Source organism: Pithys albifrons, chromosome Z (genome assembly GCF_047495875.1).
Source record: "Pithys albifrons albifrons isolate INPA30051 chromosome Z, PitAlb_v1, whole genome shotgun sequence".
Lineage (NCBI taxonomy): Eukaryota > Metazoa > Chordata > Aves > Passeriformes > Thamnophilidae > Pithys > Pithys albifrons.
In genome coordinates this window covers 63,717,457-63,734,196 of record NC_092497.1, presented here as the reverse complement: position 1 = coordinate 63,734,196, position 16,740 = coordinate 63,717,457, and the positions used below count along the sequence as shown (strand labels likewise).

Below are 16,740 nucleotides of genomic sequence, written 5' to 3'. Positions count from 1 at the left end.
TTGGATTTCAGACTAGGCCTGAGACTATCAGCGGACTTGAGCTGGGCTGGGCTAGCTGACAGCTGACTACTGGCCAGTAGTATTCTATACCATATTCCAACTTCATCTCAAAGTGTAAGAGCTGGTGTGGGAGTGGCTTGGTCAGTTCCTTCATGGCTGTGGTCCAGAAGGATGCACCGTGCTGCCCCAGGAGGGAGGGGAGGCCCAGGACCAGCACCAGTTTACCACCATGTTGTCTTAGGGAAGTAAAATGTTTGTTCTTAGTCTTTCTCTCTGCTTGGGTCTCTGTCTGGGGAATTGAGTTCTCCAAAGTGATTTGTAGTTAGAATGGTGGGATTTGTGTTCAATGGGGAGTGGGGAGTTATTTTTTGTTATATCTAGCGTGTGTAAAAGCATTATATTGTAGTTTTCTTTTAATTTTCTCTTTTCTGTATAAATATATTATTGCGGACAGGTCCAAGGGAGACTGCACACACCAATATGGTGTTCAGGCAAATCCCAACTTTATTCAAATTAGACAACATTTATAACCTGAGCTAACCCCACCCCAGGCACAACACATCTGACTCCATAGGCTAAGGTTAGAAACATGTACTTATAAGGTAAAATCCGAGGCCCCTTCCGGGTGAGATGCTGGGCTTGTTGTTGTTTGACCTCTGAGTCCGGTGCCACGTGGTTCTTCTGGACCCATCGGAGTCAGTGGGCAGCAACAATATATATAATTAGTTTGGGTTTAAACCTGTTCTAAGTTTCCCGGTTTTTTTCTTTCTCCTTTTTCTCGGCAGGGGGAGGGAGGCTCTCTGACTCTGTATTGGGCAGTTGGCATTTTGTCAGCTCAACCCAAGACACTACTGAAATTTTCTTTCCAGCTATGTTCTATTGAGGTATAAGGTGCAACACTAAGGCACTTTGAGTATCCTGTGTAACAGTTGCTTTATTGCAAAATGAGTATCATAAGGTAGAACATTTTTATTTTACAGAGTTCAGCTCTTGAAAAAAATGTACAAGCCATGTTCCATTTGTAGAAGGGACAACATGAAATATAAACTGAAAGCAAGACTGGCCAACTGACTGAGGGGTACTCAGTTTGTAACACGTGAATGAAGAGTCCTTCAGTATGCATATTTTCTGGAGCATTATTTCAGTTTGAGAAAACACTTCATTACTTTTACCTAGTACATTGAACACCAGTAAGGGGTTTTGTTTACCTGAGGTTTCTGCTAGGCTGTAAAGTATAAGCATCTTATAAACAATGAGGTTGGATTATGGGTTTGATAGATGACAGTATTCTGAACTTCTCTTCAACTAGTTGTTAAAACAATAGATAACAGGCTAGGGTCTGATAGGCAGAGATCTCATAGCTTCAAAACTTTGGGAAATTAGTGAACTTTTCAACTTAGAACTGTTTCAAAAGAAATTGAATATAGAGAAGCCACTTTTTTGCTCTGAGCTTTGCATACCATTTGCTTATGTACTTTAGACATGTTCACTTCAAAATCAGAGAGTATTTATTCTGGATGAATGCATTTAACAATACTAGGGATGAGGAGGAAAATTATTTCCTTACACTCCAAATTCCATGTAACTAGGGTTTATTTCACCTGTTTCACAATTATCTTGTGTGATCATCCCAGTTCTTCTACACAGCACATTCACAATCTGACACAAATGTCAATGAAGTGCTTGGGACATGCCTATTATCCAATGGCAAGGCTGCAGGTGATTGTAAAAAGTCAAAATATTTCCACTAAAAGCAACAGCCCCAATCTCCCTTAGACTTTCAGAGCAGAGAGGCCTGGTCTTTAAAAATATATGGCATCAGCTCTGAGAAATTCACTGCCATTTTCTAAAATGAAATATAAAGGAAAAAAATTCTGCCATTTAATTCAAACATTAAATTCTGGTTTCAGGAAAATAGAATTGATTTCTCTAACCAGTATTAAACTATAATTTCCAAAACACTGAAAAAGTGGAATTTGTTTCAAAATAACAAATACTATGTGGTAAGCATAGTCACAATACAAAAATTGTGGCTCTGCAATGGCCTCACTAAGTGAGTTCCAGAGTCCTAACCTCTCTCTCTCAGCATTCTCATCTGCAAAACTGTAATAACATTTCCATACTTGAGAGAAGTACTGTAAAGGTTACTTAGCAAAATGCTTGCTTAGGGCTCAGAAAATACTAAGTATTAGGTATTACAAATGATATGCTAATTTCTCTTAAGCTGCAGTAAAGCCTGAGTTAAGTGCTTGCAGGAAATCCCCACTATGAGCTTCTGTATTTAATTTTGGTTAAGGCTATCTACATAAGTGCATTCTATAATAAAAGAATCACTCATAGCTTAGCATCTTTTTAAACTATATGTTAGCTTCTCTGCTAAATATTATTAAGAAACTCAACTGCATGGCACATAGTAGTCCCTATACTTAGAAAAAATTTCACAAGATTTTTAATAAATATTTATTACTACTTTTTGCTCTTCAAGCTTGGGTTGAGAAAACTTGTGCAGAACTTCTCGCAGGTAAGAACCATGACAGAAACTGGTGACACAAACTGACAGAGGAAATTATTCTTTTCTATCAGGTCAGCAAATATCAAGCAGGGACCATGTTCATCCTCATTAAGACAACATTTAAGTATGTGATTAACTTGCAGCATGTGTGTCATTGCCAAAAGCACATGGATAAATGCTGCCTTGGAAAAGGACCACGAATATATACATCTTTTTGTCATTCTTTAGACATGTTATTTGGATTCACCTCAACCAAACCACACCAAGTTCTACATCTGTTAGCTAATGACTGACTTCACACCACTGACCATTAATGTCCACCCCCTCTGCAGCAGGTGATCATTTTACAATATATACAAAAATATCTAAAAAGCATCCCCTTCCTTTCCAAGCCTTCATGATATGTGCTTGATTAGGAATTATCCCCTAGTTTTCATTTAGTGATCTTGTGTAAATGCTTTTCTGCATGCTGTCCAGAAAGTGCACATGCTGTTCTGTGAGAGATTTCTGCTTTCACAGATGTGGAATAAATACTTCATCGCTTCTGGCTTGCAGCATGAAGCTCTTCCTTGGCCAAAGCAGCTAGTTCTTAGCTGCTTTGTGAAGAAGTCTGGGCATCGTATTTCCTAAAACTGTGGTTACGAAAAGATTCCCTGCAAAGAAATAAAGTTAACAAATGAAAAACAAGGTAATACCTGCCTTGTGAAATTGAACAGCTAAAAATCTTCAGCTGAAACATGATACGTGTTGGCAGGTCAGAGCTGTCATTCCTTGTTCTCCTCTCACCCTATACTGGGCACATTGGCTTTGTGAAGAAGCATATATTCATGAGAACATTAGACTATTCTGTCTCAGTCATGTGACTTAAGGGAGTTATGTTTTCTTGGAGTGAAAGGATGATTCTTAGTTCATGCTGACTAGTATCTCATGGTGTCATACCTGTTCTATCTACTTCTGGCTTCAAATGTTGAAGAAATCACAAGATGTTTCCAATACCTTTTCGTTAGGGTAAGGAGGAAGTCTTATCTAATGATGCATTAAAATTACAGAAATCCTCTACACCAGGAATGAGCAGCTTGAGAAACACAGTTAACATTACAATCACCTCCAGTGGAATTTAGTAGATCTCTCCAATTGGGAGTGTGTATTATGGCCTCATTTTAGCAGCCACTAAAACTCCCTCTCCCTTTCAAAAAATATCCTATTTTTGTATATTCACAACAGATAACCCTGTCCTTAGCTGTACCTTGTGCTATGGATTTTCACTACAGGTTTGTACAGCTCTGGGATCTTCCTCTCAATCATGGGCCTAAGGTTCTCCTTCAGCTTCATGTAATTCCTTTTGAGCTCTTGATGATATTCCCGCTGATCAGCAGTAATAAGTTCCTTGTTTTTCTCCACTGCTTCACCACACCTAGGCAAAAGGAAAGAAAATTGCATAACATATATCATCTACTTCTGTTAAGCTCATTCATTTTGTGATATGTATTTTGAATATACAAGGTTACAGCTCTTCTGATCTAGGCATTCCTCAGGTAACTTGTCAAGACCGAAGTGATAATGAACTAATAAGAAACGTCTATCTTTTCCAGATACACAAATTGAGATGATATTTTTTAGACATTAGAAAAGCACAAGGGAGCTAGTAAAAACAAATGTAATGACTGCAGAATACTTAGCTAGCTGCCTACTTAGTGTAAGCAGATGCAGTGGCAATAGCAGACAGTAGAAGCTGTATCTGTTGCATAAGACTCACTTTTTAAACTCAAATTTACCCTTCAGCAGTTATACTTTGGACTAAGGAGAAAAGCATCTTGGTATATGAATATGCTTGTTAAGATTTACTAACATATCTAAAGCAAAGGACATACATGTCTGCCACTACCACTGTGTATCCTTGACAGATAGGGTCAAATGTTTTCTTATTAACAGCTTTCTTTATATCATCTATATGTCACTTTATTAAAAGTAAAATCAAGGCTATAGTCTAAAATGCTTGATTTCTGTAAAAATATCAGAAGATAGAACAAACCGAACATCTTGACATGAAGAAGTGATAACAAATCTGGACAAAGTGTCTGAAGTGTGAGATGCTCATGTTCCTATACTTGTATAATTAATTGCTGTTATATTATTGTTGAATAATTGCTATTATTTACTCTATTGATGCAATTCAGCGTTTTAGTTTTGTTTTACTGACCTCATTATAAACTCTTTGAAACACAACCTCAGCTTGTTGTGATGTCGATAAAGTTTGGGGTCTGCCGGAATTTCGGCCAGGAACACTTGTGCTACCTCTAGCGGTCCCTTACAGGAATAACACAGGAAAATGTTAAAAACACCTGCTTAGATTGAAAACAGACCACACGTTTGTTTAAGCTGTTTGTTATTTCATTAGTGGAATTATGAAAAAAAAGAAAACCAAACATGCACAGTTATCATAACAGGGTGTCTTTTTGCTCCCTTCCCCCCAATATTTCCTTTGGCAAGCAGAATTTTTACCCACTGTATCTTATCCTCTCGTGTTTTAATTTCTCCTCCAGCCCCACAACAAAGGGAACAGACAAATTCTTCTCAGCAGAGAAGAGCTGGGATACTGACAAACCTGGTTACATTAGAGAAACACAGCTCCTATGTGTCATTATTACAAGACCTCAAAGGAGTTAAATAAGCCCAGCAAAAAAAATGACCATTCCTTCCACAGCTACAACGTTATTTCAGACTAGAGGCTTTGCTTGCCAAAGAATATGGAGAAACTTGAGAGTATTTAAGCTTTTAGCAAAGAAACCAAGCTTTGCAAAACTGTGCATAATGCCAAGTTTTCACTCAGTTACATCTTCGTTCTCTATTTAATTAATTATTCTATTTAATTAATGATTTAAAAATTATTGATTGGAGGTTTTTTGTTAGCATGTGTATATATATGTTATAATTATTGCATCACTAATATATATAGTTATCAGCTTTCTTTTTGGGCACTCATGTCTTGACTTCATGTATTGACTTAATTTCTGTGAAACTGAGTTTGCAGTAGTCCCACAGCAGAATAGTTACTATTATTCCCATTCCCCAAGGATATATCTGAAGTGATCCAAATGGCTGAGATGGTTAGTGTGTTAGAAACAGAAAATCCTTGGATGCATTCACAAGGTTTCTGTGAGTTACTCCACCTGCAACCAAGACAACACTCCTAGGAGCACTTTCACCAAAAGCATACCTAAAGAACAGTATACAATGACGAAATATCAAGAGATGAGGTTTAAATGCACATTGTGACTAAATGTATCTGATTAGATATACTTCTTCCTGTGCAAGAGGTAAGAACAAAAAGGAAACAATGAGAGAAGTATGCAGAAGCTCTTCATTTGGCTTATTTGGATCCCTCACCTGATTTACAGTGGCTCCAACTGAGCCCTGCAAAACCATCTGGAGCATTTTGGCATCTGGTGGTTCTTGATTGGTGGCTGCAGTTAGTTCCTGTGTTTTTTTACGCATATCTTCAATAGCAACTTCAATTGGGGTTAAAACAAACTAATGGAAATGGAAGAAAGAATGTTTCATTACCTGAATCGTGTGTGCAGTTGACCTAGTCTAAATCTGACAATATCACTCTCATTCTCCTATGTCAAAAGCAGTAGTTGTGAAACCCAGGAAGACTGTTAATCTAAATGTCATCTTGGAAGACACTGCATCTGATCCAAAGTTCTTTGCCATCTTATCATTTGTAGGAATAGGGTGTGGATCAGACTCCCTATTTGCATAAAGTCATTATTATTATTAGTTCCTGACTTAATGTCTGAAATGGTGTTGCACTTTCTACAGTATAAAGCTTCCTGTCTCCAAACCAGCTCTGATCCCAGTCTAGTTCTCTGACTGTACTTCTCGCTACTTCTACATAATCAGCTAGAAATACAGCTATAAACAGAATTCCACACATCCTCCTACACTGCATCACAACTAGTAGGTCCAAAGGAGAATGTATGATTGCTATCTTCTCTTCTCTGTAGTAAATATCTATCTTGCATTTTTCCATCCCTTATATAACACTCCTGTTTATGAGAGCAACATCTGAGAAATTTAGCATTCTTTTTTTCTGCCAAGAATAGAATTTGAAAGTCTTCCTACTCAGAGACTCCGTCAGCCCCTGAGAAATTATATCTGTCTTCAAAACCCAATTACCTCTTCTCTTTCAATGACATTGATTCTAGTTTTGATGTAGGGAAAAGCATGCATTGTGGTTAGGATGGTGTTCCTCTTATATTGCTCACTAAGCTCTCCTCTGGGACGCCCATCCTTGGTGAAAGGTGTAGTGTACATGAACCGACAGATGTTGAAGTTCTTCTCAAAATAGGTAACTCTGTCCTTCATCTCATACTCATCAAAATATGGCTCCACAAAAGTAATTTGTATGTATGCCTAAGAAAAGAGGGAACAACCATGACAGTACTTTACAATGCAAGATGTGTAAAAGGAATAACACATGAAATATCCTACAGTTCACATTGGCTAAGGATGATCTGGAAGAGCACAGAGCTGCAAATCCTTCAAGGATCATTCTCTTATTCAGAGATGACAAAACTTGCATGTAGGAGGGCACAGCTTAACCCTGGGGATCAGGACCAGAGCAGAGACCAGAGATCAGAACTTCTAATTTCCATACTCTGTGACAAGCTACCAATCTAAGCCTGTGACAGAGGCATGGAGATACCACCAAGCTGGGGTTTTTTTTTGGTGCTTTCATGTTTGAACATAAAAGTTGCGGGGGGGGCTTCTCTTCCTTTCTCTGCTGTGACAAAGCACTCAACGCTCTCAAGTAGTACTTTCCCTACCTTATTGGGATCCAGCTTTGTTCTGTCAACAGGAGCAGAGTCCTTAATCACTTCCACAGCATCCTCCCCAAAACACTGGCCATAAAATCCCTGGAAAGGAAACAGAATTACCCCAACATGTTTTTAGTCCTTAATGCAATGGTAATGATCTGTATGCCTCCAGGAGAAAGGAGTGACAACCACAACAATTTCTGCGCTTTTTACAGTCAGCATACTGCTCCACAAATCACAGCTGGCCAGGGTAAGGCATCTTCTGCCAAAGATCAGTGTGAGTTCCTCAGACAAATGCAGAACTTGAGGTAAAACAATCAAAACAGAACACTGGAATTCTATAGAAAAAACTGGAAAGATACCAAAGCAAGTATCTGGCATGGTCAAAATTAAATCATTCAACATATTACAGGCCTGCTCATAAGAGGCATGGCCTCAATGAATGGATTACTTACATCATTATGCTTTAGAAAGGGCTGCTGTGGAAAGGATATACACAAAGAACATAATCTCAGGTACAAATCAGTTTGTTACTGATTTTTTTATATAGCGGTAATACTGTTAGGACTGTGTGTGTTCATTGGAAAATATAACATTTGAGATTTGTCTTAATATAATGTTTTTTCTTTACCTCTAATCTGTGAGAAATCTCAGGAAGCTTGGTAATTGCAGGTTCCTTATAAACAAATTCCTGTTCATCCAAGTCCCCAAATTTGGATCCATAGAAACCAACACGAAAGTAAGTTCCAAACATTCGTTTTTGACCCTAGTTGATAAAAACAAAGAGGAAATTTACAATTTTTTTAATGTGAACATTTTAGTATTTGGATGCAATTTTCCCCCCAACTGATGTATAAGAAAACCCACTAGTCCTAAGTTTTCCCCATTTCAAAGCCACTTCTATGGATCTACATTTTGGATGAATTAGAAGCACACATTCATGCTGGAAAGCATACAAACTAAGGGGACATTTGACTGAAATCTAACTTAAAATTTAGACTGGTCATGAAGTGGCTTTTACAAAATGAAATACCTCTCCCCCCATTCCAATGAATACATGTAACAAAATTAAAATTATGCATTAGATATTGATTCGGGAAAATTTGAAACTTATTAGATTCAGCAATAAGGTTCTTTGAACAAAGAGAAGGGGTGATATGAGTGCTAAGAATTTATGCAGGTTTTTGTATTTCTTCTGTTTTATAACTGAAAACACTAATGATTTGAAATAAAATTATTTTTCTTAAACAGGTGTGGCCAGGTGGACACAGAGCTGTTCAGTCAAACCAGTTTTAAATTTATCTCTGCTTTTTCATATGTAGAGGATAGAGCCTCTTCTCACTGCCAGCTCTGTAGGTAGACCAAAGCAGATGGAAGCTTTTGTTTGAAAAAGGAAATGACTCTACTTTACATTGTGGTAGGTTGATCCTGACAGGATACTAGGTACCCACCAAAGCTACTGTATTACCCTCATTTGCAACTGGACAGGGGAGAGAAAATACAACAAAGGGTTCATGAGCTGAGATCAGGACTGGAAGAGACCACAAACCAGGTACTGTCATGGGCAAAACAGACTTGGGGAAACTAATTTAATTTAATACTAGTCAAACTCAGAGCAGAATAATGAGAAGTAAAACAAATCTTAAAAATACCTTCCCTCCACCTCTCCCTCCTTCACCAGCTCTACTTCCTCCCCTCAGTGGTGCAGGGAGACAGGCAATGGAGGTTATGATCAGTTCATCATAGGTTGTTTCTGCCACTGCTCAGGGAGAGGAGTCCTTCCCCTGCTCCCTGTGGGGTGTCTCCCATGGGAGACAGTACTCCAAAAACTTCTCTAGCATGAGTCCATCCCATGGGCAACAGTTCTTCACAAACTGTTTCAACACGTGTCCCTTTCCACAGGGTACAGAACTTCAAGAACAGCCAGCTCCCATGTGGATTCTTGACAGAGTGACAAGTCCTCCCAGGAAATCTGCTCTAGCATAAGCTCCTCTCTCCATGGGTCTGCAGGTCCCTGCAGAGAATCTGCTCCAGTGTGGGCTTCCCATGGGGTTGTGACCTTCTTTCAGGCATCCACCTGCTTCTGTGTGGGGTCCTGTGTGGGCTGCAGGTGGATCTCTGCACCCCCACTGGCCCCCAGAGGCTGCAGGAGGACATCCTGCCTCACCATGGTCTTCAACACAGGCTACAGGGGAATCTCAGCTTCAGTACCTGGAGCACCTCCTCCCTGCTCCTTCTCCACTGACCTTGGTGTCTGTGTAGTTGCTCCTCTCACATATTTTCACTCTTCTCTGAGCACAATTACATTTTTTCCCTTCTTAAATGTATTACTACCTTCTTTGATGGGTTTGGCCTTGGCTGGCAGCAGGTCCATCTTGAAGCCAGCTGGCATGGGCTCTGTTGGTTATGGGGATAGCTTCTGGCAGCTTCTTATAGAAGCCACTCCTGTAACCCACCCCCTTTACTATCCTACCCTGGGCATGCAAACCCAATACACATATGAACAGTTTTATTTATTATCACCAGTCTTAAACAAACAATGCAACCCCCCAATGTGTCTTGCTACCAGTGCCTTGCCTCACAAGTACCTTATTAATAATGCTGTCAAAAGCCTTTTGTAGCTTGCTGTGTGTCAAGGTAAGCTTCCTGAAGTCTCGATGTGCCTCCAGTATGGGAATGACAATTTTGTACACCTCATTCACAGTTTCATACAATCCTCCCTTGGGAAAGAAAAAAGAAGAAAAGAAATGAGTCCTCATACACTCTGAAAAGAAATTAGATCTCTATTAATGCCTTAGCTAGTAATAGTAAATGGGTAGTTCTGAACAGCAAACAACAACCAGGATGTAATTGTGATCTCTGATCTATTGGACTCTGGAGCTCAGATTCCTGTGTAAGACACATGGTTTCTACTTCAGGGCTTGAAGAGATAGAAATGCAGGTGAGCAACAGGAGAAAGATTTGTTTAGCATGTATGGTTCAGGGCAACCAGAGTTGCGTCTGGGCAAAAGGAACCTAACTGATATATTCAGAGATGCTAAATCATACATCTTATCTAGCACAATGTCAAAATGATGAGCTACTTCAGTATTAACATCATCACTCTCGACATGGTAAGTGGAGATTATGAGGCTGGTGGTTTTATGCAAAAGCACAGGAGTAACTCTCATATGCTTTGTAAAGTTTATAGTTTAAGCAAGAGTTTTTCTTAAATGTATTATCCCATAAAAATACCAACTGAAAAGCTTCATTCTGAGACAATCACTTGCTGTTGATGCTGCCTGTAGAGGTAGATACATGACTGAGCTAGGCTAACTGAAAAGCCTAACTTAATTAATCTGTCCGAAGCAGAACTGAGATGGCTATAAGACGTAGCCTCTTGTTATTTGGAGTGTGGCAGATCTGTAGCACTTGGTTTAACAGGAAATGTGCAGGAAAATAACCTATGGATCTGATCCAGATAGCCCACTACCCTGTTCTGGTGATTTTGGCCCTCACTCACCGTGCTGAAGAGCTCTGCAGCTTGTTCCAGCAGCCCTACAAGTCCACTTTCTGAGAAATACCTCCCAGAACATATGCCATCTTCATCTGGAGACAAAACATCATCTGAAACAGCAGATTCCTCCAGCACATTGGATGAAATATTCTAAAATACATCAGAGCACAGAAATCAGAAACCTAGATCAACAGTGTATCATGAAGTTAGAGGCAGAAATGGTTTCAGCATATTCATGAGATGGGAACAAATATGAGATTATACAAGCGCAGCTAGGGAACACACAAACTCCTTATAGAAGCAAATATAACATCATAAATCTCCACAGATGGCAGACTAGGAGTTTTGCTACAAGAATCATGAATTTTCTTTCTTGTCTCAGGTTTAAAAGGCAGACTCTTGTAGGTCTCAACCTGTCTCTCCTCTGGTGGTTGGATTTCTATGGAGCTGCGGTGAGCTCAATCTTCAGTGCCTCAGAGTTCACAACCAATGCACCCTTCCTGCTGCTGGCACCTGGGAGTGGGAAATTCCGAGCTGCACTCTGGACCTCATGCCCACTGCCTGAATAAGCTGAGCTTTCAAGTTTTGATTTTACTTTTGCAAGCAGAGGAGAAGTAGGACACAGACAATATTGCTCTAAAATCCACAATAACTTACTGACTCTTCTTGTTTCATCCTCTGCTGTATTACCCTATGATCCTTGGTTTCTTGTTAAAATTATGGATCTTACAGTACATTTAAATAAAACTAGGTAAAGTACATAGTAACAGTCACTCTTTTGAGATTCTAGACAATGAAGTAATATGTCTACAGTTCTTCAGGATTCCTTTGAATAAATGACACTGGGTAGTGTCAACATAGAAAAATTTACAATACATAGAAAAAACATACGCGTTAACACCATAATATGTGTGTATACAGTATGGGACTGGCACATGTAACTTTCAATAGCAGCAGAAATGCTAAGCTTCGATTTGCTATTAATTAAAAGGAGTTATATTAGTGTCATAGTGTCTCACTTCAGCAGAAACTGGCAATGACAATCTGTCTGAGTGCAAGATGGATGCCAGCTGGCTTGCTAGCTGAGTCCTTAAAGACATCTTTATAAAATGGCAGAGACACTGAGGGCTGTTACTATTGATCAGATTTCAGATAAAGAATTGGCACTACACATCACTAGCAACATTGGACTTCCCCCCCTGGGTTTTGTGGATGTATTTATTTCTCCATGGGGGAAATTTACTCCAGCCATGCTGCCATCATAATGCCTAGTCTGCACATTATGTCAGCTTCAGTGGAAGGGTAAGCATAAAACTCAGGACAGTATTCACAGGAATTAAGAAGATGCCTGAATTTTGGCCAGAGGAAAAACTGCAGCACATGTACATCCGTGCCACTTTTACTACCAGTCCCATTGAAGATAGTGACTTCAACCAGACCTAGCCTCACTGGCTCATGCTAGAGCTCAGTTTCTGTTTTTTCTTTCTGTAATTGTGGTCATTAAGGACTATCATCATATGACCTCTGATGGCTTTTTTTTTTCCTTTTGTAGCATAGGGAAAAGAGTCCAGAGAAGTGATTTGTTTACAAAAGTAACAAGAAAGTCACAGACACCAATTACCCCTTATTCACTTTTAACTAAGGTCAGGCATTTTACAGTCCAGGCACTCTAGCAGGAGAGATCCTTCATGATGTACTCCTGCTGCTTGCATGATCTTTTGCAAAGTGAGTGTGTCTCACCGACTTTAGCCTTGATCTACTTTTCATATTGAAGAATTTTACATGTCCCTTTTGTAATAAAGGCAATACATAAAATGCCATGTGTTTCATCAGCAATTATTTTGGACTTCACAAGCCTAGTTTTCTTTAAGGAAAAGAAATACTTGTGTAAACTCAAAAAAAGCCTGTGAACCCCAGCCCATATCATCATGCTAAATATGGCCAGGGTTGCCTGCAGCCTAGATGCCCAAAAAAGTAGAGTCAAATTAGGTTACTGCTGAGCTCTAACTAATTAGTCCTGTGCCTCAGCAGGTAGACACACACACTAAATACTTGTCTATGGTAATATAGCTATAAAATCAGTCCACATGAAATTCATACTCTCACTAATTCCACTTTATCACTTAGAAAGGAGATTTAGAGTAAACATAAACTAAGCTCAAAGGGACCCCATTCTGGTTTCATGGGACAGTTTTGATTGCATAGAGGGAAGCATTTATAGTTTTGTCTGGAACAGTATAAGGAAAAGTGCTACTCCAGTGATAATCAGTTTTCTGAATGCTAAGAGACTCATTGCAGAAGACCTAGGTCAACTGATTTGATTCTTTGCTGCCTTATTTTATTCATCTGTAAAAAGGAAATAACACTTCTGCTCAGAGAGAATAGTATTTTTTATACATATTATCATCACCCTTAATTCCACAACTAAATATCTATCACCGATACTAGTTTATTTTGTATCTGAGGCAAATGAAGAAATGGTCACAGAAAGAGTCCATGAGTGAGATCTGTAACTCCAGGTAAAGCCAAGGCAGTCTGCATAGTGTTTCTCTCTTTTAACAATGTCATCTGAGTTAAGACCTTCATAGGTGCTACAAAACATAAACCTGTTGATAAAGAACAGGAGCTCTTTTCTTTAAAGCCTATGTAAAAATACAAAGTGTTGTTATAGTTAATTATTGTTATTGAGCAAACTGAAATTCAAAATTATGCTGTCAGATAAAAAGTTGTTCAATTGGGTACTGGTCATTAAGGCATTTTACTATTTCTCTTCTATGAGGCAACTGTTCCTTTGGCAAACACAAGCACTTTGATGATTGATTTGCTGCTTTTAAATTCCTAATTTTTTTTCTTGCTTAGTGCCTTGCAGAATAGACTTCAATTCTTTAAGATAAATGGAAACATATCCATTCATGGAGATATGCATAATCTAGGAGCAATAGAAGGAGGAATTGCATTTGCATCAAATGTGTGAGTTTACTACCACTGAAGGCAGCCTGGGACCAGGATGGCATTGGGAAGGGAATACAGAGTTCACTAATGTGTAAATGATGTTCGTATGCAACAAGTACAGAGAAAAGAAGTAAACAGTAGTAATGACTGAAAGTTAGAAGTTTGGAGGTATACAAAACTGATAAGAGATACAAAATGGCAGAAGTATAAACTCATGGCTGGAAGTTTAGTCAATAAAAAGAGTATCAAGAGCTATTCTGATATTGAATAAAATCAAGAATAACACTAGTCCATCACCTGATTGGTAAAGTAAAATTGCAAATACTAATGCCCAACAAACTAAATTCAATGCAAATGCAAGGTGGTTCAATCATATTTACATTTACTATTTTGAAGGGAAAAGACTCCTACGTGGTATAGTTACATCAAGGGTTAATGAATGCATTAGTGTTAGCCATTTTAAAGTCACCTTGACAATAAAATGGGCTCATTAACTGTTCAAAAGAGCTAAGCAAAATGGTATTCAAGCACTGAATACTGACTTGCTGTATTTTAGAAAACGGGAAATTCCAGATGAGGAAATATGCTTTGGGACCACATATTTTTAAAAGTGTACAAGGTGAGCAGAGGGTGGTAGGTTTATCAGACTGCACCAGAACAAAGTGATGGAAATACTGATAAAAAATTATGAAGAAAACATTAAATGTATTGTGGTTAGTGTGAATCAACACTAGAATATAGAAACCTGATACTTTCTAAAAAAGGAGATGACAAGCTTATAAAGGTAATAATGCTCAAAGAGTAGATGTCTGTACATCTAAGTTGATTTGGCAAAATACTTCCACTAATTAGTTGAAAGCATTTATAATCATTGCAGCCAACACTCTGTAAATTAACAATGGTCTCCACTGGTCTTAGCCAATAATGATAAAGAGGAATTATCAATACATGGGAATGCATTAAGGGTTTGACCATTTCTATTTTTAACAATGTGTGAAAAATAAGTAGTAAAATCATTGAATTTGCGCATGAAGTCAATTCAGGTAAGAGTAACCAAAAATGCATAACCTGATAAAACATATATACCTAACAAATACATACCTAACAATGAAGAGTTATGCTTTCATTTCTGTGATGTAGAAAAGTAAGGTCAAAAACAAAATACAAGAAAACTGTCTAGAAAAGATCAATGTATTACTGACTGAAGAGCTCAGCAATGCCAAAAGAACCAGTGGAGTCTTTGGAGAGATAATCTGAGAGCTACTATTCACTCTGGAAGAATGTATGGGATGTTTTCACTTGACTTAGACATACTGTGTATAGACTACAGTGATTGTGTTATTCATCAATCAAAAGGGGTTGGTTAGTAACTTGAGGACAATCAAAGCATTGGAGAATATGCCTAAAGGAACTGAGGAGCTCCAATTACCTAAATTATAAGAAAGAAGTTTGAAAGATGCATCTGTCACAGTTGATCAGTAACAGCCCTGGAAAAGACATGTGGTAATAGACAGATTTTACTCAGCAAGTTAAGAGATTACAGTATTGAACTGCTGGAAACAGAAGCTAGAAACAGACAGATACTAAAGGACTAGGTGTTATCAGCATAAGTCATTGGAATAACCTACCAAGAGTAGTGCTTCTGCTCTGCCATTGTAACTTTTTCTTCCCATACAGGCAGTTAAATGCCTCCCTGACATCCGATCCCACCAGATCTCGGAAGCTAAGCAGGGTCAGCCCTGGATTAGTACTTGGATGGGAGACCTCCTGGGAAATGCCGGGTGCTGTAGGTTCTAGCCCTGAGGACTTCACTGGCACTGTCCAAGCTTGCTCGGCCGTGGCAGATGGACCTCAGGACTTAAACGGTGGGGCCAGTTCTGCGCACGCTGAGCCTCATCTAAAACTCCACTGCGCAGGCTGGAAGGGCACACCCACATGGGGACAGCCCTTCCCAAATCTTCGTTCGCGAAGATGAGCCACACACACATGCACTTTTACTTTGCTTAACACAAGAAGGAATACATGCACCGGAACAGGCCATCCCAGTCTTACATGGTCAAAACTTTTACCTGGAAGCTGACACTGCCCACTGGGAGGTAGTTTCGATCCTCAAGCATGCTCAGGTACTCTGCCACCAGTGCTGCCCCATGGACCAAGCACATGGCTGCTTCTGTGTAGCACTTCCTCTTGGTGTGCTTCTCTGCCATGTTCTGCAGCCAAGTCAGTCTCAAGTCTGGTGATGTCTGGTATCCTTTTGCAATTCTAACAACACAGGGCAAAAAGGAGCTGTGAATGATCACTCCTCAAATAACAGAAATACCTTTATAATTCTTCACCTGAGTTAAATGGAGGAAGGCATCTCTGTTTTTATTCTGTATAAATCACTAAGCACAAGGCAAAAGAAATAGTTAGGCAGTGGTAGGCTGGTAGGCAAGATACACAGGGGTTATGAGGATAGTAAGACTGCTGCACCCAAGACTCTTCAGTGTTTATCAGTCCCTGACTCCCAACCTTGCTCAAATATATGCCAACCTTACTACTAATATATGCTCCACCGTGCTCACAACTGCAGCCTGGGCTCCCTGTGACAGATCAGCTGTGTCAAAGAGGAAATGTACAAAAACAACTGCAGCCAGAGGATTTGTCCACAGCATGTCCCTAAAACACACAGTTCTTGTGCTCACTTCACTGCAGAATTTCTTCCATTCCAATTCTAAATAGATTCACCTGTACATGAGGTCCATCAGCATCTCCGGGTCTTCCTGAAATTCCCTCATTTTCACTGTATCTGACAGGATGCTGTTCAGATTACACAGTAGCTCTTCTACCTGCAGTAAATACAAAGATCAATGTGCATTTCTCAGGTGTTAATTTTTTCCTTCTAGAAAAATAACAGCATATAAATCAGATGATGTTACTCTCTTTAGGTCTCTTTAACCCCAGGGAATGTCAGGATGTTG

The 16,740-nt window shown here is 39.2% G+C and overlaps 1 protein-coding gene across 3 annotated transcripts in view; it reads right to left on the bottom strand.

The window, feature by feature from the left end:
• Nucleotides 1–916: 916 nt before the first annotated feature.
• The window catches only part of DOCK8 (dedicator of cytokinesis 8), an 87,944-nt gene continuing 72,120 nt past the window's right edge, over nt 917–16,740 (bottom strand). For all 3 annotated transcript variants that reach the window (XM_071579872.1, XM_071579873.1, XM_071579874.1), the window contains 11 exons: nt 16,508–16,608; nt 15,850–16,042; nt 10,835–10,978; nt 9,921–10,052; nt 7,964–8,098; nt 7,342–7,431; nt 6,692–6,928; nt 5,900–6,043; nt 4,713–4,819; nt 3,759–3,926; nt 917–3,165 (listed from right to left, as the gene is read on the bottom strand). In XM_071579872.1, coding sequence (XP_071435973.1) covers nt 3,102–3,165; nt 3,759–3,926; nt 4,713–4,819; nt 5,900–6,043; nt 6,692–6,928; nt 7,342–7,431; nt 7,964–8,098; nt 9,921–10,052; nt 10,835–10,978; nt 15,850–16,042; nt 16,508–16,608 — 1,515 coding nt within the window. In that variant the 3' untranslated portion in view covers nt 917–3,101. The remainder of the gene's footprint in view (nt 3,166–3,758; nt 3,927–4,712; nt 4,820–5,899; nt 6,044–6,691; nt 6,929–7,341; nt 7,432–7,963; nt 8,099–9,920; nt 10,053–10,834; nt 10,979–15,849; nt 16,043–16,507; nt 16,609–16,740) is intronic.